The 25,533-nt window shown below is 39.9% G+C and overlaps 1 protein-coding gene across 5 annotated transcripts in view; it reads left to right on the forward strand.

Annotated features, from left to right (window-relative positions):
- The window catches only part of AVL9 (AVL9 cell migration associated), a 68,460-nt gene extending 43,139 nt beyond the window's left edge, over positions 1 to 25,321 (forward strand). For 2 of the 5 annotated variants that reach the window (XM_025873107.2, XM_073899042.1), the window contains 6 exons: positions 6,985 to 7,119; positions 8,254 to 8,473; positions 10,755 to 10,872; positions 14,617 to 14,670; positions 15,144 to 15,232; positions 17,643 to 19,272. In XM_025873107.2, the coding sequence (XP_025728892.1) occupies positions 6,985 to 7,119; positions 8,254 to 8,473; positions 10,755 to 10,872; positions 14,617 to 14,670; positions 15,144 to 15,232; positions 17,643 to 17,758 (732 nt within the window). In that variant the 3' untranslated portion in view covers positions 17,759 to 19,272. Of the gene's footprint in view, positions 1 to 6,984; positions 7,120 to 8,253; positions 8,474 to 10,754; positions 10,873 to 14,616; positions 14,671 to 15,143; positions 15,233 to 17,642; positions 19,273 to 22,523; positions 24,387 to 24,927 lie in introns of those variants that run through there. The other 3 variants (XR_012380277.1, XR_003208605.2, XR_012380276.1) reach the window with 3 other exon arrangements.
- Positions 25,322 to 25,533: the final 212 nt, after the last annotated feature.

Genomic DNA, 25,533 nt, shown 5'->3' on the forward strand with positions numbered 1-25,533 from the left:
TTAATACAGAAGAAATTAGGTTAGCCAAACAGCTTAAAAGTAATTTTAAAAATAGAAGCTAGGGGGTGCCTGGAGAATATTGTTGAAGGTAGGATATTGAGCCTTGGAGAGAATAAGCTGACTGGTCCCCTGATTCAGTGTATGAATAAATAGAAACAAATTTATACATCATAAAACATTTAAGTCTAGAAGAGATGCTCCAGCTCTCCAGCTTTTCCAGTCTTCTCTCTGGTACGTGAAATTACTGGAGGATGATGCCTTTCATGTCAGTTTTAGAATGAGCCTTACTGAGTGCTGTAGATACCAGATGCTAAAATATGCTGGAACCTATCCTGAGAGCTGATTTAGGAAGTGTAGGGAAGAAACTGGGCTGCAATGGGGAGAGGAAATGGGACTAGAGGCAACTTTCGGGTACAGTGCCCATAAGGTGAAGGGAAGGAACTAAGGGAACCAAAGGAGGAGGAGGAAAATTAGAAAACTCTCCTATGTGGTATGTGTGCTCTGCTGGGCTGTACCACTTTAGAACCAGAGAAGTGTTGGAGAATGAGGGAAATGGAAAAAAGCAAAAGAGGAAGTTGGGGTAGCTATTTTCAGATGTGGAAGAGTCCTGAAGGCTTTTCTTAGGTCTTTCCCTGATTTTAAATCTTCCTGCCTTACTACTGAAAGAGTCCTGGAATTGGCCACACACTGGAGCAAAGCAGTTACAGCAGGACCAGCCAGAAGGCCTAGAGCCCTGGGAGTTAAGGTTCCCACTTGTTTTAATCTCATGAGTCTGTTTCTGCCTCCTTTCTTCCAGTTAGGCAATATTTATTATTTGGTAAAAATTAGTTGGATCTTACTATAAATGAAACTCTGATGAGAAGTCACTTCAGTTGAAGTAACTCTTAACTGAATAAAAGGATTTTTATTTTTAGTATCTGAGGGATAGGGAAGATGATTTTAGGCAGACACTAAAAAAATTATTTTTGAATTTTTTACTTTTTTTTTTAAAGATTAGCTTCTTAGTTTTGGTGTTTTGGTTTTTGTTTTTAAAGATTTTACTTATCTTAGCAAGAGTGCGAGTGGAGGGGGTGGGTGAGGAGCAGAAGGGAGAAGGAGGGGGAAAGAATCTCAGGCAGACCCTGCACTTAGTGTGGGGCCCCACGTGGGTCTCGATCCCATGACCCTGAGAGTATGACTTGAGCCGAAACCAAGAGTCAGATGCTCAACCAACTGAGTCACTGAGGTGCCCCAGTTTTTGTTTTGTTTTGTTTTTGTTTTTTGGTTTCTTTTTTTAATTACATATATCTGATACCTTTGGTGTTTTAAATAAATGTCTCCATAAGAAGATCACTTAATTTAGAAATCTTAATTTCAGTTTGTAACTTTTTTAGTAAAACAATAAAGTTATCAAAAAATTAAAAATATATGTAGTTAGAAACCAGAATTTTTGATCTGCCACATTTATTAATCTTTTAAGTATTGCTTCTGAGTTTATATTTGGTTTGCTTGCTTGCAGCTTGTCATTTTCTTTTTTCTTTTTTTTTTTTTTTAAGATTTTATTTATTTATTTGACAGAGAGGGAGAGAGACAGCAAGAGAGGGAACACCAGCAGGGGTAGTGGGAGAGGGAGAAGCAGGCTCCCCGCTGAGCAGGAAGCCGGATGTGGGGCTTGATCCCAGGACCCTGGGACCATGACCTGAGCCGAAGGCAGACGCTTAACAACTGAGCCACCCAGGCCCTTCCCCCCCCCTTTTTTTTTAAAGATTTTATTTATTTTTTTGACAGAGGGAGAGAGCGAGAGAGGGAACACAAGCAGGGGTAGTGGGAGAGGGAGAAGCAGGCTCCCCGCAGCCCTGCAGCTTGTATTTTCAAATTTAGGTTATCAAAGCTACCTTGATTGGCTAGCCAAAAAATTATGGATGTATGTTTATGAATCTTATTTAAGTGGAACCACAAATGTTTCTTCTCGACATAGTTTTTAGTTTCATTCATGTTTTTGCATAATACTGTATATTATTCTATATAGTTTTCCATTTTCAGCTGTTGTGCAGCTTATCAATTGTGTGGATGGACATCTGCACTGTTGCCAGTTTCTGGCTATACAAATAATGCTGCTATGAAATTCTTTTTCAGGAGTCTTGCTAGGCACATGCCAGAGTTTCTATAGCATTTGGTACCTAAAAGCAGGAATACTGGATCATGTGGAATGGGTGCTTTCAACTTAACTAGAATTCCCAGTTTACTGATGTGGTTCTGACAATTTCCACCATTCCCACAACAGGGTATGAGTTCCCAACTGCTCAGCATTCTCACCAACACTTGATATCATCAGACTTCTTAATACTTAGCCAATTTGATAATATCTTGTGGCTCTTGGTTTGCATTTTTTCAGTAATTGTTGTTGAGATTGAACAACTTTCCATATTCTTGTTAACCATTTGGATTCCCCTTTGTGTATTTGTTCAAAACTTCTGGATTGTCCTCCTTGTCACTGATTTGTGGGACTTCATATATTCTAAATACTTTTTCTGTTTTATCATTTTTTACTTTATGGTTAGTGCCTTGGAGGTCATATTTAAGCAGTCCCCCCTACCTTGAGGTCCTAGGTTATCTTTTAAAGCTATTTAGTTTTGACTTTCACAGTTTGGTTTTTATTAACTGGAGTTAATCTCTGTGTGTGTTTGAGGAAGGAGTCTTTCTGGACTCTTCCTTGTTGTTTCATTGATATTGTAGATTTGTATATTTGTCCATCCTGGGGCAGTTCCCCCCTGTATGTATATCCTATCAGGCAGAAAAAAGGCTTTGCCTCTTGTTAACTGATCTTTAAGCATTTCTTAGCCCTTTTCATTTCCACATCATTTTAGGATCAATTTAAGTTCTCACACAGGTTGAGATTTTGATAGGGATTACCTTTAAACCCCAGATAACTTGTGGAGAGAAGGGACATCCCTATAACAGGGAGGCTTCCATTTCATGAACATGTTTATCATCCCTGACCGGAGGAGAGGTGAGAAAATGGCATCCAGTCCTGATCACACTGTAACCCTTTCCAAGGCACAAGAGAGAAGGCACATTGTGCTTTTGCAGCTCTTTAGCAGATTAGCTCATGACAGATTTGCTAGATTTACCAAGCTGAGGTGTGGGATTTTTGTTTTTTAGTTGCAGTTAAAAAAATGTGTGTGTGTGGGGGTGTATAAAATTTACCCTGTTTATCAATTTTTTTTTAAAGGGGGGAAGGGGCAGAGGGAGAAGGAGGGAGAGGGGGAGAGAGAATCTTAAGCAGGCTCCACGCCCAGTGAATTAGCCAGACACAGAGCTCCATCTCGTGACCCTGAGTTCGTGACCTGAACCAAAAGCAAGAGTCAGCCATTTAACTGACTGAGCCACCCAGACGCCCCACCCTGTTTACCATTTTAAGGCATACAGTTTAGTAGTGTTAAGTTACATTCACATTGGTGTGCTGTAGATCCGAAGTTTCTCATCTTGAACTGAAACTCTATAACCATTAAACAATAACTACCCATTCCCCCTACCCCTGGACACCACCCTTTCTGTTTCTATGAATTTAACAACTCTAAACACCTTTTTAAGTGGAATCATACATTATTAATCTTTTTGTGACTGGCCTGTTTAACTTAACATAATGTTCTCAAGGTTCATCCATGCTGTAACATACGTCATTTCCCTCCTTTTCAAGGCTGAATAATATTCTGGTGTATGTATATATCACACTTTGTTTATCCATTCATCTGTCAATGACATTTGGGTTGCTTCCACGCTTTGGCTATTGTGAATGCTGCTGCTTTGAACATGGGTGTGCAAATACTGTTTCAGGCGTTTTTTGGGTTTTTGTTTTGTTTTGTTTTACTATTATATACTACAGCTCCAAATATGGAAATTAAAGTACCCTAGAAAAGTGAAAAGTCAGAAGTGGGCTTGGGTATGGAGGCTGTTTTATGTGAAAGGACCCGGGCTCTTGCTGCTACCATACAATAAGGAACTTTAAAAAATTTAGGAAAAATAGCTCATCATTAAAAGTATGACACAGGACTTCTGGGTGGCTGAGTCGGTTGGGTGTCTGCCTTTGACTCAGGTCATGATCCTGCTGTCCTGGGATCAAGCTCCACATTGGGTTCCCTGCTCAGCGGGGAGTCCACTTCTCCCCCTACCCCTACCCCTCCCCCTGGCTCATGCTCTCTCTCTCTCTCTCTCTCACTCAAATGAATAAATAAAAATCTTTAAAATATATATACACTACAATTTAAAAAAAAATAACTGACATAATTTTAAGGCCATTTTGAACTCTTAATTTTATAAATATGTAATACTTTTGGGGTGCCTGGATGGCTCAGTCGTTAAGCATCTGCCTTGGGCTCAGGTCATGATCCCAGGGTCCTGGGATTGAGCGCCACATCGGGCTCCCTGCTCAGCGGGAAGCCTGCTTCTCCCACTCCCCCTGCTTGTGTTCCCTCTCTTGCTGTCTCTCTGTATCAAATAAATAAATAAAATCTTTAAAAATATATATATATGTAATACTTTCACATGGCTCAATATTCAAAAGATTCTAAAGCATCTATAAAAAAAGTCTCCCTCTTATTCCATCCCCTGCTACTCAGGTGCCCTCTCCTCCAGTGGAAACCAGCATTATCAGTGTCTTCTGTTTCTCTCTGGGGGTATCTTATACATACACAAATGTGTAGATATTTTCCCCCTCCTTTTATACACAAATGGTAGCAGACTGTTCCCCACTTTTTTTTTTTTAAGATATTTATTTATTTGCCAGAGAGAAAGCGCAAGTAGGGCAAGGGGCAGAGGGAGAAGCAGGCTCCCCGCTGAGCAAGGAGCTGGATGCGGGACTCGATCCCAGAACCCTGGGATCATGACCCAAGCTGAAGGCAGGCGCTTAACCCACTGAGCCACCCAGGCATCCCTCCCTACTTTTATACCCCTTATTCTTTCTTACCAAATATTCCTTCGAAGTTAATTTCATCACTATTGCTGCTGGATGTTCCATTGTACAGATGAGCAATTTATTCAGTTCCCCACTCATGAATAGTTAGAATTCCAATCTTTTGCTATAATAAACAATGCAATAAATAACTCTTTACAAATTTCACACATGAGCAGGTGTACCTGGATAAATTATAAGAAGTAGAATGCTGGTCAAAGAGCATATGTATAGTTTTTTAAGAAATGTAATTTTTTATATTTTTAAAAAGTGTTGATTTTTAAAAACATACTTAGTATTTGTGCTGTTATAACATATAAAGAACATTCAATATTATTATATGTTTAGAAATAGGTACCTGGGGGGCAAGGGGAGTCTATTTTTTTTTATTATTTTTAAGATTTTATTTATTAGAGAATGAGAGAGAGCACAAGAGGGAAGAGGGTCAGAGGGAGAAGCAGACTCCCTGCCGAGCAGGGAGCCCGATGTGGAGCTCGATCCTGGAACTCCAGGATCATGACCTGAGCCGAAGGCAGTCGCTTAACCAACTGAGCCACCCAGGCGCCCGGGGAGTCTATTGTTTTTCAATACATAGCTCACAAAGTAAAGCATGAACCCTGAGCCTTAAAGCAGCTGAGTGATGCTGAATGAAGAGCGCGGGGGTCCTTTCAGTCTTTAGTCCCAAGAGGGGCGTGGGTTGAGAAGCACTGTACTGAGTATCTCTAATGCATAGACACGGGTTTATTTTTTTTTATGATTTTATTTATTTATTTGACAGAGCACAAGTAGGCATAGCGGCAGGCAGAGGGAGAAGCAGGCTCCCCACCAAGCACAGAGCCTGATGCGGGGCTCCATCCCAGGACCCCGGGATCATGACCTGAGCCGAAGGCAGATGCTTAATTGACTGAGCCACCCAGGCGCCCCGACACGGGTTTATTTTTGCTGCCTCTATTGGTTAGCGTTTTATTGAACAGAGAACGATACTGTCAAGGAAAAGAATAAAACCAGGTTACTGGACCTGTCTTCCAACTTTTAGAAGTCTTCTCTCCCATATTAAGTATTTAACAACCACCTGTTAGGTACAACGCATGTTCTTGGATACAGTGAAGAACATGAAGTAGCAAAAGGGATGTCTCCTACACTCACAGAGATTTGTCTCGTGATATAAATAACACATCATCCAGAGAACGTTATCTAGTTAAGTGGTTTGTTTTTTTCTTAAGTGATAAGAAGTAAAAAAATAAAATTGTCACAGGACTTGAGATTGAAAACAAGGTCAGGGGTTCAACAAGTGTGCCCTGCTGGCTGCATATACAAGTTGTACCACCTATTGGAAATCTGTCGTGATTTAGAATCTTCCAACAGAAGTGCCATATCCTTCTTCATTGCATCTTTGAAGTGTTAACACCTTTATTCGCGGGAAATATGCTGCTTTTTGTACACTTAATTGCCTGCTGTGGTTTGGCAGTTCAACTATAATTTTCAGGGTAGTATTTTCAAATACAGTTCAAATAGAAGATAAATATACAGCTATTGCTAGTCTTTTTTTTTTTTTTTTGCCTTAAACATTTAATAGCAAATGTCTTGAAATATTTTTGTATGATTTTTAGCAATAGGGCAATAAGACAAATGCCATTCAGTGCTTTGCTATTCTCATAACAGTATGCTGGTGGTTATGTGTTTTCAAATTTTTCTGTGAGAACTAACAGCTTTCTACTAAATAGGATACTATTTCATGGGCTTAAAACATCACTTTCCAAATGAAAAACTCCAGTTCCTTAGTTACTGTGGAAGCTTTTAAGCTGAACTGAGAACAAAATGATGAAGTCAGACAATTTTCATGTTAGACCACCACTCGTGGATAAGGGGAGCAATTAACTGGCCTCAGTGCAATCAAGACCTGAGGTTCCCCTGGAATAGTACTGTAGTGAGTCAGAGATGGTACAGCAGTGGGCAGGGTTCGGAAGTTTCCTTTCCTCCTTAGCTCTCTAGGCTTGGAGAGAGAGGTGGCTGTCCTGTTACTTTTCTGATGTCGTCTCTCTTACGATTCTTAGGGATATCTGTGTTTGCCTTATATGGCGTTGCAGCAGCATCATCTTCTCTCTGACGTCACCGTCCGTGGATTCGTTGCTGGGGCTACTAATATCCTATTCCGCCAGCAGAAGCACCTCAGTGATGCCATTGTGGAGGTGGGCTTATGTATGAGCACGTGTCCTTGACACTTCTGGTCCCTGTTTTTCTTTCTTAACTGGAATTCTGACAGCATAGGAATAACACTAATAAAGGTAAAAATTGCTGTACCAGGCATTCTTTGCACCTTAGGTATATTAACTGACCTAATTCTAACAGCCTGTAAGATAGGCTTGTTGCTCTTCATATCTTACACGTGTGGAAGCTAAGGAGCAGAGAGATTAAACGGCTAGTAAGTGGGTGAGCCAGGTTGCAAGCCAGTCTGGTCCTACTACAATCTCATAATTAAAACGTGTTTATTGTTTAAATATTTTCAATACTTCTAGCCTATTTAATATGTTCCTGATATCAGGAGCAAGGAGCTACAGATAAATATTTGACATCAATATACAAAAAATTTAAATCGTATTTAGTTTTACAATTGAAGTAATTAAAAAAAGAAAAAAAAAGGAAATTTCACCCACCCTAGGTTTTTATAGTTTCTAATCAAAAGTACCAAAACATGATTTGTGGGGAAATGTTTATAGTATCATAAATGAAAAATCTGGGATCCCAATTTTGAGGAATTAAAATAGGTCCATACCTTCCAAGGCAAAGCATACAGATGGAGGGACCACAGAGTTGCCTCAACATTACTGGTTATGTTCTACTTTTAAAGTTGATGGTTGGTGGTTTCATAGGTATGTGTATATTACTTCAAAATTAACCTGTAGGTTACATAGCTCTCTTTGTATATCAAATATTACATAATAAGATATTCCAAGGTACCTGTGTACTCAAGAATTTTTAGGAATTATAGTTACTAATTGTATTTATTTCTGGTTGTGTGACAAAGGTGACTTTTACTATACCTTTCTGTTTTCCAAGATATTTACAAGTCAACAGTTACTTTTATAATTCAAAATAAAATATTTATGCATATATTTTCTAAAAACAAAATGAGGATTTTTTGAATAGATATAGAAAAAAACTTCAGTGTAAAAACCTGTCTCTTTCTTAGCCTCACTTTTTGAGAATGCTGTTATTCATATTTTTTATTTCCAGCTTCAGCTTCCCAGTAGTTACTCTTTAAAATATGGCATGGATGTCCGCGTGAATGCCCAGACTCTGACTTGTACCTGGGTACCCTCTAGGTAGAAGAAGCTCTGATCCAGATCCATGATCCAGAACTCAGGAAGCTGCTTAACCCAACCACTGCAGACCTCAGGTTCGCAGATTACCTAGTGAGGCACGTGACGGAGAACCGGGATGATGTCTTCTTGGATGGCACAGGCTGGGAGGGAGGTGACGAATGGATCCGAGCCCAGTTTGCAGTCTACGTCCACGCGCTGCTGGCTGCCACACTGCAGTTAGGTAAGGAGCATGGCTGCTTTTTCCTTTTGTAATCTTTATGAGGTTTTGAATTGCATAAGAAAGACATTTTCATTATAAAATTATGTTACTCCCTCATACAGAGATAACTGCTCTTAGCATTTTGAGTATTTGATATCCTTCCAGACCTTTTTCTCTGTATGTTTTGGATTTTAGTTTTGTGGTATTTGTGGTGATCCTTTTACAAAAATGGATCCCATTCCAAATGTTTTTTGAAACTTATGTTTCTATTATAAAGAAAAGCTATCGAGACTGCGAATGCAGGTCACTTTTACATGGCTGCTTAGTGTTCCCAAGGACCATGTGGAAGGAAGGATGTGTCAGTATCTGGGGGCTATTTATAAACATTGCTTACATGTTTTTAAGATATGTAAAGGGAGAAAAGAAATATGAAAGCAGTCACTGGAATTCCGAGTGATTAAACCTTCAAGTTTTCCATTCTAAGAAATCCTATTCCTATTAAATGGTTAAAATAGAGCAGGTAAAGATAGACTCACTCCTGTATTAAAACCATTTCATTCCCCCGTAGGGAAGGAAATCTATAAAAAGAGAAAATGAAGCTTTACAGTGAGCTTTTGCATGTGGTTGTCTACCACCGTGGGCATGTAGCAAATACTTAGTAGGTTGTTGTAGTTGTTAAAAGTGAGCTTTTGTTTTTCCTTTTTTTTTTTTTTTCAACTATCTCTACCACTGTTTGGGGGAACTATTAAAAATGTGGTAAAATACACATAACCTAAAATTTACCATCTTAGCCGTTTATAAGTACGTAGTTTCCCAGTAGCAGTAAGTGCACTCACACTGTCCTGTCAGTACAGCCCCCTCCCAGGTTAGTTCTTCATGAAGTGTGCATGTCATTTGTAAAGGAAAGCTCTGGAGCAAATCCTTATTTGTTAATGGGATATTTTTAAATATCTCGCCTCTTCTACAGATGTAACAGCTGAGACACCAAGATTAAATGTGTAGTTCAAAATCATTCAATAATCTAGGAAGAAAACCCCAGTCTCCACCAGTCATGTTAGCTTCATGAGTAATTTACTTTTTTTAAACGTATTTGCCTAGGTAGCTGTAAATGCTCAATAGTAATAGTGACTAGCCTTTTTTTTTTTGGAACATATGTACAGTGACCTGTTTTGTTTTGAGCACTTTATTTCTTTTTTTTCTTTTTTATTGTTATGTTAATCACCATGTATTACATAATTTGTTTTGGTGTAGTGTTCCATGATTCATTGTTTGTTCATAATTGAGCACTTTATTTCTAACTCATTTCATCCTCACAAGAATTCTGGAGGTAGAGACCATGTCCTCTTCATCTTACAGGAGAGGCAGTGAGGCCCAGAAAGGTTAAGTAGCTTGCTCATCCCTCTGGTCGAGGATGAGCTGCGATTCAAATGTAGGTAGTCTGGCTTAGGCCCGTGCTGCTGTTCCAAAGGAGATTCAGCCTAGGGAACTGTTTGAGGAATACATTCTTAAGAGAATTTCCTTATGTTGCACTTAGAGTCATGTGTATTCTCTTCCTTTCCCAGCAACAAAAGTCCTGTTTCACCTTCAAAGCAGGTGACTTATGATAAGTATATGAAGCAAAAGCCATTTGTATCTGTTCTCCAAACCTTTTCTGTTCTTCCAAGCAGAAGTGTTCTGCATTAAAGCTTCCCCATGATAATGAAAAAGCCGAAAAGTTTTCAACATTAAATATGAAAATTCCTTTGTTATTTAAGTATTTTGATGGTGAAATGCATGGAGATTAAAGAGTGAGTTTCATCAAATAGTGAGTTAAAGTCCTAAGAAGAAAAAACAGTGACTAAAAGAACCAGTTCATGTATTCATTCTGATTTTTTTCATAGAAATACATTTGTGAAAAGCTAGAAAGTGCTCTAATTGCCTACTCCATATGTATATACATCAATACATTTACTCCCTGCACAGTCTACAGTTTTTGCTTAATAAGTAATACTATGCCTCCTGACCTTGGTAAGGAGAACGTGGAAATATTTTGGAATTATAAGGAACCTTAGAATATATCTGGCTCAACCCTCTTATTTTCTGGTTAGGAAAATGAAGTTCTGAGTGATTGACTTGCCAAAGGCCACATAGCTTCTTAACAGGATTTCTGGAACTAGACCCAAGTTTCCTGATATCTGGTAGGCTGTCTCCCCCAAAAAGCGTGGGTGATAAAGCCATTCCTTGGTTTTGGTTTTTTGGTTATGAATCTTTATATCCCTGACTGGCTACAGTCCAGCTCAACTTTCAGATATTTACTTGACAGATAATGAAAAGATATTATCGGACTATGGGACAACCTTTGTTACAGCATGGAAGAATACTCACAACTACAGGGTGTGGAACAGCAACAAGCATCCGGCACTTGCAGAAATAAATCCAAAGTAAGCACATCCTCTGAGGATTGATAGTACATAACATGGTTGATTTACAGGTATGCCCCAATATAAAGAAGATCGTATCTGAACTTTGATGACAACGCGAATATCTCCAAAAATCTCCTTAAGTAGATTATAAAATCCCAAATACAGAGAAGCAGCTGAAAACTGCTTCCCTGTTCTTACTTCTTACACAAAAAGCCCAAGACATTTTTGGAAGGATTAACGTTTCTCCCAGCTCTTGGCATAATTCAGAAGAGGAAGTCTGGTACATGGCAATGCTCGGTACATGATAGTTCTCTCCCTTTCCCTGGATCTGTACTTTAGCAGAATGGTCGAACAAGATAGAAACCTTGAAGAAAATACCACTGGCTGAGACTGAGAGGTTATTTTAAAACATGAAGTGTGAAAAAACTAAAGTTGATATTTGAACTCCTAGATGTGTGGTCAAACCTAGTTTCCAGCTCAGATTCTAAAATCCAACAAAATTTAATACCTGTCACAATACTGAATGTTGACAGACTTTATCCATGTAAGCATAAAAGACATTTAAACATGTTGTGAAGTGGGGCCATTATGAAGCAATGCTGTGTTGTTTGAATGGAACAGAGTAGAATCTAAGGAGAGCTCTCCATTGATAGAATGTGTACATAGTACCCCTCCCCTTCTTCGCGGTTTCAGTTCCTCGGGGTCAGCCGCAGTCCTAAAGCAAATGACGCTTTTTGTGACGCGTCATCAGAAGGTCGGTAGTAACCTAACACTACATCACAATACTTAACGTCCTTCACCTCCCTTCGTCTCATCACTAGGCATTTTACCATCCCACATCATCACAAGAGGAGGGAGGGTGAGTACAGTGCAGTAAGATATTTCAGAGACAGAGAAAGACTACATTCACACATTCACATAACTTTTATTACAGTGTATTGCTATAATTGTATTTTATCATTAGTTACTGTTTTTAATCTCATGCTGTCCCTAATTTATAAATTAAACTTTATTGTAGGTATGTGTATATATAGGAAAAAACATAGTATATTATATAGAGTTCGGTACTGTCTGTGGTTTCAGGCATCCATTGGGGGTCTCAGAATGTGTCCTCCACAGATAAGGGAACTACTGTACATCCTAGGGACTTCTTTTCTAAATTAAATGACTAAAATGATTTTTTTTAATGATACAAGTATACACTGAATGTTTTCATTTGTGTTTTAAACTTCTTGGTGAGAGTCAGACAAAAACCAGCTTTGTACTAACTACTATATTATTTGGGAGCTGGGGTTAACTGGCTAGACTGGGGATGTGATTTAAGTGGTACTGTAAAGAATATTCCCTCTCTCTCCACACACACACACACACACACACACACACACACACACACACACACACACACAGAATCCAGATATTTATGTCATGGGAACTTGGGGAAGCATCTGCAAGGATGAAGTATAGCAGGGTTTTAAAGAACATGTCTGTTAAACTTTATATCATCTCTCAAGAAAAATGACTAGGTTCAGCAACAATTTTGGTGAATTTAATCATCACACTGGACTATAGCAGAAACCTCTATTTGGCATTTGAATGTGGTAAAAACATAGAGAATTAAAAGACAAAAATATCTTAATAGTATTAAATGAGAGAGCTAAGAGTTCAAAGTATTCTCCCTCACTAACCACAAGGTCTGTGTTTTAAAGAGTGATGAAGGAAAACAGATGTGAGTTTGTTTGCCTGGTGGCCCTCACTGTGATGGGGGCTGGGGGGAGTGAGGGCCCACCTCAGCCATCCTCAGAATGGCCTACAAGTCCATCCAGTCTCTTCCCCCAGTGTTCTGTACTGATAAGCTGGTCAGATCTTCCCCCAACTGTTCTGTACTGATAACCTGGTCAGATCTTCCCCCACTGTTCTGTACTGATAACCTGGTCAGATCTTCCCCCCACTGTTCTGTACTGATAACCTGGTCAGATCTTCCCCCCACTGTTCTGTACTGATAACCTGGTCAGATCTTCCCCCCACTGTTCTGTACTGATAACCTGGTCAGATCTTCCCCCAGTGTTCTGTACTGATAACCTGGTCAGATCTTCATCCAGTCTCTGCCTCTGTGGTGGTGCCTTTAACTTGAACCAGCTCTATAGATTTTAATGCAGGTTCATAAGAGGCTTAGCTGGAATGGATTATAAAGGGTTGTAAAACGGTACTTTTAAAAATGTGTAAATAAATTGGGGTTATTTAGATTCAAGAGAAAGCTGAAGAAAGACTTGATATATATAGGTAGGGAAATTATGCAGATATAATAACAGTTTTTCATTATTTTCACCAAATTAAAAACAAGAAATGATAGTCTTCAGTTGTTATCAGGGGATATAACTTAGACATATTCCAGACTCAGATCTGAGATCTATGAAACCCTTTCTCTAGCTCCAAAAGAGGAGAGAAGGCAGTCCTCTAACTTCCCTTAGTAAACAGCAGGTATGCTTCATCCTTTAAACAGGGCGTTCCCAGGAATATAAAGAATGATTAAGTACTCTCAGTTCGGGCGCCTGGGTGGCTCAGTTGGTTGGGCACCTGCCTTCTGCTCAGGTCATGATTCTGGAGCCCCAGGATTGAGTCCCGCATCAGGCTCCCTGCTCAGTGTGGAGTCTGCTTCTCCCTCTGACCCTACCCCCTCTCGTGCACTCTCTCTCTCTCTCTCTCTCTTACTCACTCTCACTCTCGAATAAATCTTTAAAAATAAAAAAGTACTCTCAGTTCTTTCAACCTGTGATTCAGGAATCCAGAAAAAGTAATTACATATGCTTAATATGGCCAGTAAGGAAATTTGTTGTCTTTTGAAAAGCCACAAATAGCATTTTGATGTTTTAATAAGTAGCTATACATTTCATTAGGGTCACTTTTTTTTAAGATTTTATTTATTTACTTGAAAGAGAGACAGTGAGAGAGGGAACACAAGCAGGGAGAGTGGCAGAGGGAGAAGCAGGCTTCCCGCTGAGCTGGGAGCCTGATGCAGGGCTCGATCCCAGGACCCTGGGATCATGACCTGAGCTGAAGGCAGACGTTTAACCCACTGAGCCACCCAGGTGCCCCTAGGGTCACTTTTTTTGTTAGACACTGAGAGAGACCTCTCAGGGTGTAATAAGAATGTGAATATTTATTGACTCCTTTTATGGTACAACTTTGGTCAAGTTGCCTGATTGTGTGTATGTGTGTGTATATATATATACATGCGTGCACACATACACTTCTTCCCTTTTGTACATTTTTAAGACCTGCATTTTGAGTTGCTTTTCAAAAAGAAAATACAGATTTTACTGATGTACACAAATCTTCAGATGACCAGTTGCATGCATTTATAAGATGGCCAGAATCAAAGTACAGTCCATGGCCGTGGCCTAAGGTAGTGACTAATCCTGACTATCCTGGGGAGCTTTTTAAAAACATTGATGCTTCAGCCCAGCCCCAGACCAAATAAATCAGAACATGAGTGTAGCATCAACATAAACCTCTTTCTCACCCCCCACTCCAAGAAAAAAAAAAAACACCTATTTCACAAGGGAGGAAATAAGCTCAAAGAGGCTCCCAAGACTATAAGTGAAGATCTGTGCTCAAAGCCACTTTGCCTGCTGTCATGTGCGGAACACCTCCACCTAGCTGAGTCACCCCACAAGGTTTACTGATACTTCTTGTGACGGCATTGTTTTGCAGCTTTATTGGTAAAATACTCATAGTCTAACAGTCAGAAACTTTGTTTTACAGTCATCCTTTTCAAGGCCAGTACTCCGTGTCAGACATGAAGTTAAGATTCTCACAGTGAGTAGAGAAAAAACTAGGAAAATTTTTATGTCTGAGCTTATGGCATGTGTTTCATTGCTAATTAGGAATTGTTTGTCTCCACTTGATAGACTTGTGCTTCAAATAGTAACCAAATATGTGCATGACATTCTCCAGCTCAGCAGTGTGTATGTTTCAGAGTAAAAACACTGCTGTTTCATAGAGAATGGTGTGAACTAATAACAGAATTTGCCATTTTTATTCTGGTGGAGTAACTTTAGCAAATCATAACTGTAGGGAGAATTAACCATGCATCCTTATGGACTTTTTTTGGTTCATCTGCGTGTTATTTTAGTATTTTCTGAAAGTTTACATGCTTAAGGCTACTAAATTAATTGATGCATGACAAATAATTTAGCCTCTTTTCTCAGTAACTCTATTTTGGGGGTGGTTCTAAGGTGTGGTATGTGTGAATTTTTGTAATGTACTTAAAACTTCTTTGCTTTACTCAGTTCTGTTCAAAACAGTGAACGTGGCAAAAAAATTGGAAACGTCATGGTCACAACCAGCCGAAATGTTGTACAAACAGGAAAAGCTGTTGGTAAGACATGCCTTTAGCCAGAAACAGATTAGAATCATAACACATCTCTTCTCTGTACTCAGTGTGTCATTGATAAAATCATAAGGTTGTAGAGACCTGTGTGTCATATAATAATACAAGATGGTTGAATATAAAGGTTTTTTCATCTTATTCATGAAAATTCTTATGACATCAGATAATATCAAAGTTCAGCAAATTTTGCCACACCTGATGGAGAGAGACCAATTTTCTAATGTGTTCACTGTTCTAAGGATTCAGCATTTCCTGAGCTGCCTGCAGTTTTTTATAAGTAGTAAAGCACCATAATAAAGTAGGCATTAGGAGTGCTGTCTTCTAAGGTATTATCATAAAATAAAGGAAATCAGTGAAACCAACAGGTCATTTTTTAAAAGATTAACAATATCAGTAAAACCTTTATAGGCTAATAAGAAAAGATACAAATTACCAGTATCGGGAATGGAAGAGGGGACATCACTATAGATCTTAGAGAAATTAAAAGTATTACAGGGAATATTGTGAATAACTTTATGCCAGTTTTTTGACAATTTAGATGAACTATGCAAGTTCTCTGAAAGATTCAAATTGCCAAAACTGATGAAAAATTTAAATAGCCCTATATCTATTAAATAAATTGAATTAAAAATCATGCCACAGGTTTTTAATTTAATCTAAGCCAAGATGTCTTCACCTACGAATTTTATCAAATATTTAAGGAATAATACCAATTTTATACAAACTCTTTCAGAAAGTAGTGGATGAGTTGTAACCCTCCCCAGTTCTTTTATTTATTTATTATTATTATTTTTAATCAGAGAGAGTGAGCACAACCACGGGCAGTGGCAGGCAGAGGGAGAAGCAGGCTCCCCTCTGAGCAAGGAGCCAATGCAGGACTTGATCCCAGACCTTAGGATCATGACCTGAGCCAAAGGCAGACACTTACCTGGCTAGTCACCCAGGTGTCCCTCCCCAATTCTTTTAATGTGGCCAGTATTACCCTGAGAACCGAAGCCAGAAATCGTATCATGCTGTTGTATACATTCTTCTGCACTTAGCTTTTTTCAGTTAAAATACTTTGAAGTTGGGGCACCTGGGTGGCTCAGGTCATGATCCTAGGGTCCTGGGATTGAGCCTCACATCGGGCTCCCTGCTAAGTGGGGAGCCTGCTTCTCCCTCTCCCACGCCCCCTGCTTGTGTTCCCTCTCTCACTGTGTCTCTCTCTGTCAAATAAATAAAGGCTTTGAAAAAAGAATACTTCAAAGTGTGTTCCATATCAATTCTAAAAAAAAAATCTTGTTCCTTTTCTATATTTTTAACTTTTTTTTTACATAATTTCAAACTTGAATGGTGCAACAGTGTGCAAGGAACTCCCAATTATCTCAGATTTGCCAATTATATACATTTTGCCACATTTGCTTTGTCGTATCAGTATGTAAAAATAGGAGCCATCTCCTTCCTTAGCTTTTGAGAAAGGTTGACTAACCCTTACTGAACACAATTCAAAAGCCCTGGACCTCAGGAATCTCTGTGCAGGCCTCCTAGTTCTACCATTCTATGTAGCTAGAGATAGGGTGAGTGAACTACATATGTAGTCTACTACAGACCCATCCCTTTAGAAGACAAACATAGAGCACATAGCCCCATCAGTGGGTTCATTTTATCACAGGGAATGGAATTTAATATGTAAGCATTTATTCTATACAATATTATGCGTTTAACTTTTGACTTCTTATTTTTTAATAGAAAAATTCTCCTTCATTATAAGTATGATGTCAGTCGTTACTTCATTTTTAGTGATGCTGGTTATTTACATTATAAGGCCAGTTCTTTTCCACACTCCCTCTCTCTAGGAATAGTGGTAACATATGATTCAACTTAAATAATTTCGCTTAAGCATCAACTTTGGAGATGAGGTTTTTTAAAACAAAACTGCCCTGAGGCAGATAGAGCAGTTGGCATCTTCATTTATTGCAATATCGTTTCAGATGACAACAGCACAGTTCCTGAAAGTAGCCTAACCACTATTCCCTGTGTAGGTGGTCATCAGTTATCAGCTTGGGTTTAAGGTATGGAGAGCACAGAGTTCTTTCTCGGCTCTCCCAAGTGATTCTGATGCACAGCCAGTGCTGAGAACTGATGGCCTAGCATGGTGGGTATTAAGGGAAGAGTCGGCTGAGTACCTGCAGAATGGTTAGGAGAGGAGACTCTTTTCCCAGAAGTTACCCAGTTTCCTTCTAGACACACGCAGAGAAAGGGATTGTTTTGAAACTAGAAATTTAAATGGTATTTTGGTAACTGTTAACCTATTGATGTTACAGTCAATTAACATTCATTAATTAGCATTGGTCTTTCATGGTCTGTTAACAAAGGTGAAGGCATTTTTGCTTTTGTTTTTCCCCTCCTCTCCATCCAGGCCAGTCTGTTGGAGGAGCTTTTACCAGCGCAAAGACAGCTATGTCTTCATGGCTTTCTACTTTCACCAGTCCTGCCCCCCAGAGTCTCACTGAGCCACCCGACGGGAAGCCCTGAGCAAGGTGTCCAGAGGCTGCTGTCGCTTCCTTAGGTTTAAGTGTCTCCCGTCTGTCTGCTCCCATCTTCATCGGCCACAGGTCCACAGCAGGGGACCAGGACGTCGAACTGTTTACATGGACGGTTGCCCTCTGTCTAAATGAATGTCGCAGGATGCTGGAAAGATGAAATCGCAGCCGTAGCGGGGATGGCTTTCCAGGTTGGGGTTTAAGTTGACTACTTTTATTTCCATCTGAGCCTGATGAAAAAACAGTTCTGATAGTGTACATTTGTTTACTTTAGAAAAGTTTTTACTTCTGTAAATTTTGTTCTCTTTTCCTGTTTGAATACCCAGATGGCCACTGTAATTTATATGGGCTAAAATTAAGTTACATTACTAATTTCTCTCAAGTTGGCCCTAAAATGTGCTTATAAAGTTAAGGGGCCATACAATCCAGCCCTTTGTTATTACTTTGCCGAGTTATATGATGATTTTTGTTTGTTAGTTGGTTTTCTACCCACAAAACACATTTATCAATTCACTTCCTCCCAGAAACATGAAGCCAGAGGTGGTAGTTCTGAGGATGGAGTGTTTAAGGTTTCATGTTTTTAATTTCTTCTTTCCCAGTCCTAAATACTTGCTCTGAGGCGTCAAGGAGTGTCACTGTGCTTTCTTCCTCTTCCCAACTGTGCAAGTAGGTGTGCAGAGAAATAGCATGGTGCCAGTTACAATGGTTTCAAGCAGTTTAACGTAAGTGTATTTAGGGCGAGACTCTAAAAGACCTTGGTGTTAGTTCTGTCAACTCTAGTTATGTTGCAGTCTTTTCTAAGCATTTTTTAACCCGCAGGTTGTGCCTTCTGTTTCTTTTGAACCGTTTTCCATCGGGTGTTTACAGATGTACAGGTTTTTTTCTTAGTCTTATTCTTCATACAGCTTTTCAAGATGTTTGGCCTTCCCACTTCCCTGATGGAAAATCCTCCTGTAATCAGTCCCTACCCCCTTATAAAAGTATTTATAAAAAAACCAAAAACAAGATGACCCATAAATATCAAGTAGAAATCTCATCTTTGCTCACGTTTAGAAAAGCAAGAGGCAAGAGGAGAAAAACACAGCCACAGTTTTCACAAAGGACCTCTGGTTTCACTTTAGACACATGCACGTGTGTGCTATCTACTGAAGATTTTTACACAGCTGTACCTCATGTATCTGTTATGCTCAGCTCTCATTTGCTTTTCAAGGGAACTTTGGATGGGTGTTCTCAGGGAGTACTTGACAGGGGACAGACTGCTTTTTCAGTAACAAAAGACACTTGGAAAATACGTTGTATGATCTACATATGATAGAGTATTGGGAAAACAGGAGATTTGATTAAGGAGAACACTTGATTATATTTGATTTATCCCTTAAGAATGGGGCACCTGGCTGGCTCAGTCGGTAGAGCATGTGACTCTTGAACTCAGGGTCATGAGTTCAAGCCCCACATTGGGTGTGGAGCCTACTTAAAAAAATAAAGTCTTTTTTAAAAATTTAGAAATGTTTATGTAAGAAGTAAATTTTTCTAGGGCATGTGAAATGGACATAGGGATATAATTCTAAATATCTCTAAATTTTCCAGTTTGTGTTTTAACACAAATCCAGCAAATCTGAAAGTGTACTTCCATTTTGAGCACAATAACTCAAAAATTCAGTGATGATCAATGAAAGGGCTTATCGTGAGAACTCTCTTAATTCCACTTCTGCTGGGAAACAGCCTTCTCAGGAAATATTATTTGAAGAGCAGAAAGTAATACCAAACAAAACCCTTAAAAGGTACTTTAATCAGTGTTGCACTGAGACTATGAAGAATTCATTCTAACATCTTGTTTCATGAGGCCACATCATTAGAGTGTCATAGTGTTAGTATGCAATTGTTACCTCTCACCTGCCGGAAGTTCACAGTGCTGAGAGCCCCATGACAGGTCAGCCAGCACGCTACTGGTCCATGCTCCAGTTTGTATGGTTTGTGGACTTAGGGTAAACTCCCATCTGTCACTGTTCAGAAGCAGGCCAATCCACACTTTGATATCCCACTGAAATAAAAATAGTTAACCTTTACTTTAGGATCACTTGTTCTCCATTTTAATATACACTTTTACATGAACTTTCTAGTTAAGAGTTCAACTCTTAAGGTGGTTATTTAACTGGCTTTCAACATAAAGTGAATATCTCAAAAGATAGAACTTTTGTTGGAGAAGTAGTCAAAAGACCGTAACTATATTTCCTTCAGGTTCTGGGAGGCGTTGGAGTTTTCAGGGAGCACAAGCTACTATGTTGTTGGCAGGGGCTTGGGGGCAGCCAGCACACTTGACAGCAGGAAGCCTGGCCTTTGGTCCCGTGAGCCTACATGCTTGTCACTTGGATTCCAGGTGTCAGCTGAGTGGCCAGCCCCAGAGGCCAGCCCCTAAGGCCCAACCTTAGGCCATCTTTGGACATCTCACTGGTAAAGAGGGATGTTTTGTTGGGCCATGCTTGCTCCAGTGCTTTTCTGTCTAAGAACTGAGTATTTGTAAGTAGGCCTGAGGGAGCTAGGGTCAGCCAGGCTTTTCCAGGGTGTGCCAGGCACATGGACTGCATCTGTAGCTTGGCGGTGGCCTCACTGCCAACTAGGTAACTTAAAAATAATGCTGGCAAGAAGTCCCTGGCATTATTTCGTTCCTACTAAGGCCTTGTGATGATAATTTACATAGAGAAGGAAAAGAGTTGTTAAGGCTACCAACCACCTGTCCTGGGCTAAGTGAATAGAAAAAGTTGCATGTCAGAGTGAGGCTTAGTTATCTTGTGTATGCGTTTGACTCTTGTAACCAGGATGAATAGCCTGTCCCCAGATCCACTAGTGATGTGCTAGCGCCCAAGCTCTAAAACAATCCTCATCCGCTTTTTCCTTTAAGAAACGGCAGAACTATCCTCAGGCAGCAAACCAGAGCATATGACGTGATTTCCTCAATCTTATCTTGCTTTCTGAGTTCTATATTAAGCATTGCCCTTTTTTTTTTGTTTTAGAATAATTTACTTCAGAAAGGCAAGGAGAAAGCAAATTAGGAAGGGAGACAAGTAGACAAGTTAGAGTTGCAAGGCTGAGGAACAAGGTACTTAAAATCTGAATGAAGGTATTTTGAGAGCAGTATTTAATGTGCTAAAGGTTATAAGAATTCTTTTACAAAGAAGTTAGAATTTTAATCTACTAATTACAAGTTTTAAAATGAAGCTATAACATTATCTCCCTGACAGGCAGGTTTTGTTCTTTGTTTTGTGGAAGTTACAGCCAGCCAGTGATTTTTTTTTCCCCTCTGGGCCTGATGAGGAATTGGGGAGCCCTCAGCTCTGTGAGGGGCAGTGAGCTGATCTTGAACTGCATGATCTTTTATCTGTGTCAGCAGTTTGGGAAAGTAGCCCTTTAGGAAGGTAGCTGCTAAATATCACCCATGTTTTATCGGGGTTGGTTGGGACTCTTGAAATGGCATCAGCATTTGTATGTTCTGATTCTTTGACCGGAGGTGGCACAGCATTCGTGGCCTTTCCACCCAGATCAGTGGTAGCCTCTGGGGCTGGCAGGGAATGCAGCCCCAGCTTCTAGAAGATGATTGTCATTTCATGCGACACAGCATGCCACTAGGAGTTTTTCATTCCAGGTCTTTGGACTTCATGACATTGGAATTGTTTTGTCATAATTTCTAACATTCCATAAATATTTGTCAAGGACAAAGAAAAGGAATGTGGATCTTTATTCTTTTCGTATAAATAACTTTGTACACATGACTTCCTGCTTTCGTATGAAGGGGAAGAAATTCGCTCCTCCCTTGTGTGGTAACTCCAGAATTAAACGATTGTGCATGTAGAGGGGTTGAGTATATTTTGTAAAACTCTAATTTGTATTTCTGTGCTGTTCTAAAGTTTACCTTTTTACTTATATTAATTAAAGATACAGAAACTATATATTTAAATCATGTAAATGGGATACAGTTTGGGGGGTTTTTTCCAGTCTTCTTTTTCATCAGCTTCTCACACACACATAGTATGCTGCTCAAATTTTTTTGTGTGCAATATAAACATTTGAACATTTCAGTCAGGTACTGAGCCAGAAAAGGTAATTGAAGTTTTTTAGAAAGCTTCTGTGCTAGAAAATCTTTGTTTTCTTGAAATATTAATAATTTATAGCTGGAAAAATGGGATCAAGACTTAATGTGTTTCAGGCCACTTGGTCATTGGTTCCTAAACTTAGGAAGCATTTGATAACAAGTTGGTGAATGCATTTAGTGGTCACAAAAATAGTTTAAACATTTGAGATTAAAGGCTTCCCACAAACCCTCTCTAAGAAAGTTTAGCTAAGAGATCTTAGAAAGTTTTCTGAGGAGGTTTAGCTATGGCACATGTTTTGATCAGAAAGATAGTTCCTCTTTGCTCCAGTAGTTTTATAATTCGTACTAGTTCTTTGGTTTCTGTTGTCATTTGTTAAAAAAAAAAAAAAGTGTTAAGATTATAAATCACGTCTAATCATAGTGAATTGTAAAACTTCTGTATCTTTATTTTAAGGAAAAATAAGAATAAAAGTGTCCTGTTTGTCCTGCATACAGTCGTACTGTCTTTCTGGAAGTACACTTGATGTTGTCCGTGCGGTCTCTGGCCCGCTTCATGGTTGGACAGCAGTGCCAGCTTCATGTAAGAAACCACACAGACGGAACCGGAGGACTCGTTGCTCATTTAACCTCTCATTTTGATATTGCATATGGTGGTGCCTCTGTTTTTAAGGTGATGACCCCTGCAGGAAGAACCCCTTAGTTTCTCTGGAATGCTAAGTGCACAAAGTACAACCAAACAGAGATTGGTCGTGAGATAATACCTCATCACATGCTCACTGACAGAAACCCCCAGGGGAATAGAACATTGTCTCGAGCAGCCTATTTTCCCACCTGGACTGGTAAGCTTCAAAATAGCCCTTGGCATTTCTCCTGAGGGCTCCTGGCATATTTTCATATTTATTTCCATGTCCTGTGATTTTCTTACAGCTGTTCTACAAGAGAGGAGCTTGGTGATGCGCTTCAGAGAAGCAGACAAGTTTCTTTACCCCGGGGGAGGGTGCACTTCCTTGAGTGCGGGGTTAAGTTTAAGGTCCCAGTGTTCTCTGACATGGACCATTAGCACCCCCGAATTGATGAGGTATTTGGGGACAGTGGAGCCAGGCACCGCCGGTATCTCCCCTTTTCCAAGGACCTCTGCCACCTGGGCGTCAGGCTCTGCCATGGTGAGGTGGACGGTGCCCCCTCACTTCTGAGGTCACAGCTGCCTGTTCTTTACTCCCATAGGATGGGAGTGGCAATTATTCAATCTGGTAACATCTAGAAGGACTATGATTGTGGAACCAGTTTTTTTCCCAAGGATCAACCCTTCCTGAAGGGCTTCTCTGCCTGGGCTTCATCTCCACAGGATTGGGGGGCCGCACGTGAACACACTTTGTGTGATCCTGGAGTTCGAAGCCAGGGAACAGCCGGGGGCAGGAGATCAGAATGGTTATGCTCTTTGCTCTTCCTGTGAACACCTGTGTTTGGAACTGCTGACCTCCCAACACAATACCAGAACCAAGATTCAGATCATTTAAATGTATGTGTTTGATCTTTCACTGGACCCGGCCACACTCCCGGAGCACATAGATGTGGACTGGAACTGTGGGAAAATGATGAAAGCCACATGATGAAATACTGATCATTGTTGAAGCCAGGTGATGAGTATGTTGGGGTTAGTTAGATCACTCACTCTGGTTTGGGTTATGACCACCGTCCTTTACTTTTCCTGCTTCTTCCTGCGCAGGCACTTCTCTTCAGTAGCTGTAGGAAATTTAAAGACTTAGGTCAGGCCCTCAGCATCAAATCGGTGTCTGTTAGTCCTGCTCTGACCTTCCGTGATTCAGCCACTTGTCCTTGTAAAGCAGAATCTATCTTGAGTTCCTCTTTGTACCCCTAGAGTTAGCTTTAGAATGGAAAAGAACAGAAAAGCAGTTTTTGGAAAAGTCAGTTACTCAGTCACTAAGTTCTCACTGTTATTCCTGAGTCACATGTCTCAGTCCCATCTCTTTCTAACTCTACTTCCACATTCCCAGTGGGTTGGGTCTGACCCTTAAATGGTTTCCCTGTTTTCAGTCCTACCTCCATACCCAGAGATATCTTCCTAAAACATGATAGTATTTTTAATTGTTACATGGTAACCCTCACTGTCTCCTTACTGTCTACAGATTCCTAAGTGAGGCACGCAGAGTCCAGCACACGGTAACCCATGCCCTGGTTAGATTCTCCACTGCCGCCCTAGTCTCTGCAAGCCCGCTGGCCAATGGAAACCTTTGCTGTGTATCCCTTTCCCACCTCCTAATTGTTAGAGAAGCATTATTGAGAGAACCCACAATTGAAGGCCCAGCTCTAGCCTCTCTTCCTTCTTAAAGTCTCCCCCGGGGCTACTTTGAATCCTTTCTGAAACACTCGGACTCAGCATTTATTGAGCACTACATAAAGAGGTGCTTCCCCGGGGCACCTGGGTGGCTCAGTCGTTAAGCGTCTGCTGTCAGCTCAGGTCATGAACCCGGGGTCCTGGGATCGAGCCCCGCATCGGGCTCCCTGCTTGGCGGGAAACCTGCTTCTCCCTCTCCCACTCCTCCTGCTTGTGTTCCTGCTCTCACTATCTCTCTCTGTCAAATACATAAATAAAATATTAAAAAAAAAAAAAGGTGCTTCCAAGGCTTGGAGATTGGCAATTAGTAAAACACCTTTTAAAAAGGAGATGGGCAACTTAAGTGAAATACACATACAGAAAAGAGTAAGGAACATACATTAAAATAAATCTAAAGCGACCATTCATGTAACCACGACCCACGTAAGAAACAGTGTATTAACAGCACCTAAAAGACCCCACCCCCCATGTCTCCTCGGTGATAATTCCTCCTCCAGAAGTATTTTGTACTCTCACTTTTAAGACAACTTTTTTATAATTTTACCTCCTTCCTCCTATGTATGTATTCCAAACAGCAAAGTCTATTTTTGTCTGTTTTTGAACTTGTATAAATAGAATCAACCCTTTGAGTTAGGTCTTTTTCTGTTTAATTTTGGTTTTTAGATTTTTCTCTTTTCATTGTTCGATAACACTGTGCCATTGTGTGGCCGTCCCACAGTTCATCCAGGTGGCTACTGGTGGGCTTGGTTCCAAGTTTCCTGTTTGGGGCTGACGCGAACAGCGGCGCTGCTCTGACCATCCTGGTTTGCGTGTCCCAGAGCACCTGCACGTGTTTCTCCAGGGTATACACGCGGGAGTGAAACTGCTGGGTATTTTTTCACATTGTCTCCAATGCTTTGGTATCATAAGGAATTTAAAATTTTGCCGATCTGATGGGTGTGAAATGATATCTCATTGTGGGTTTTAATTTGCATTTTCCTGAGTACTAATAAGGTTGACTACTTTTTCATTTATTTATTAACCATATAGATTTCTACGTTTGTTAAGTGCCTGTTCAAGTCTTTTACCCATTTGTCTATTAGGTTGTCAGTTTCTTATTTGCTTGAGTGTTCTGTGATTTTTTTATATTTATATATATGTATGTATTCTGGATACTATTTCTTTGTCAGTTACGTGTGTTACAAATATCTCGTTCTGTGTCTTCATTCTTTATGATATGTTTTGATGACTAGAATTCTTAATGTAGTTAAATCTCTTCTTATGATTAGAGGAAATTGTACCTTCTTGTATCTTATTTAAGAAACCCTACTCTACCTCAAGGTCA

Source organism: Callorhinus ursinus, unplaced genomic scaffold (assembly GCF_003265705.2).
Source record: "Callorhinus ursinus isolate GAN/ISIS: 27379988/994484 unplaced genomic scaffold, GSC_fseal_2.0 scaffold12, whole genome shotgun sequence".
NCBI classification, from domain to species: Eukaryota; Metazoa; Chordata; class Mammalia; order Carnivora; family Otariidae; genus Callorhinus; species Callorhinus ursinus.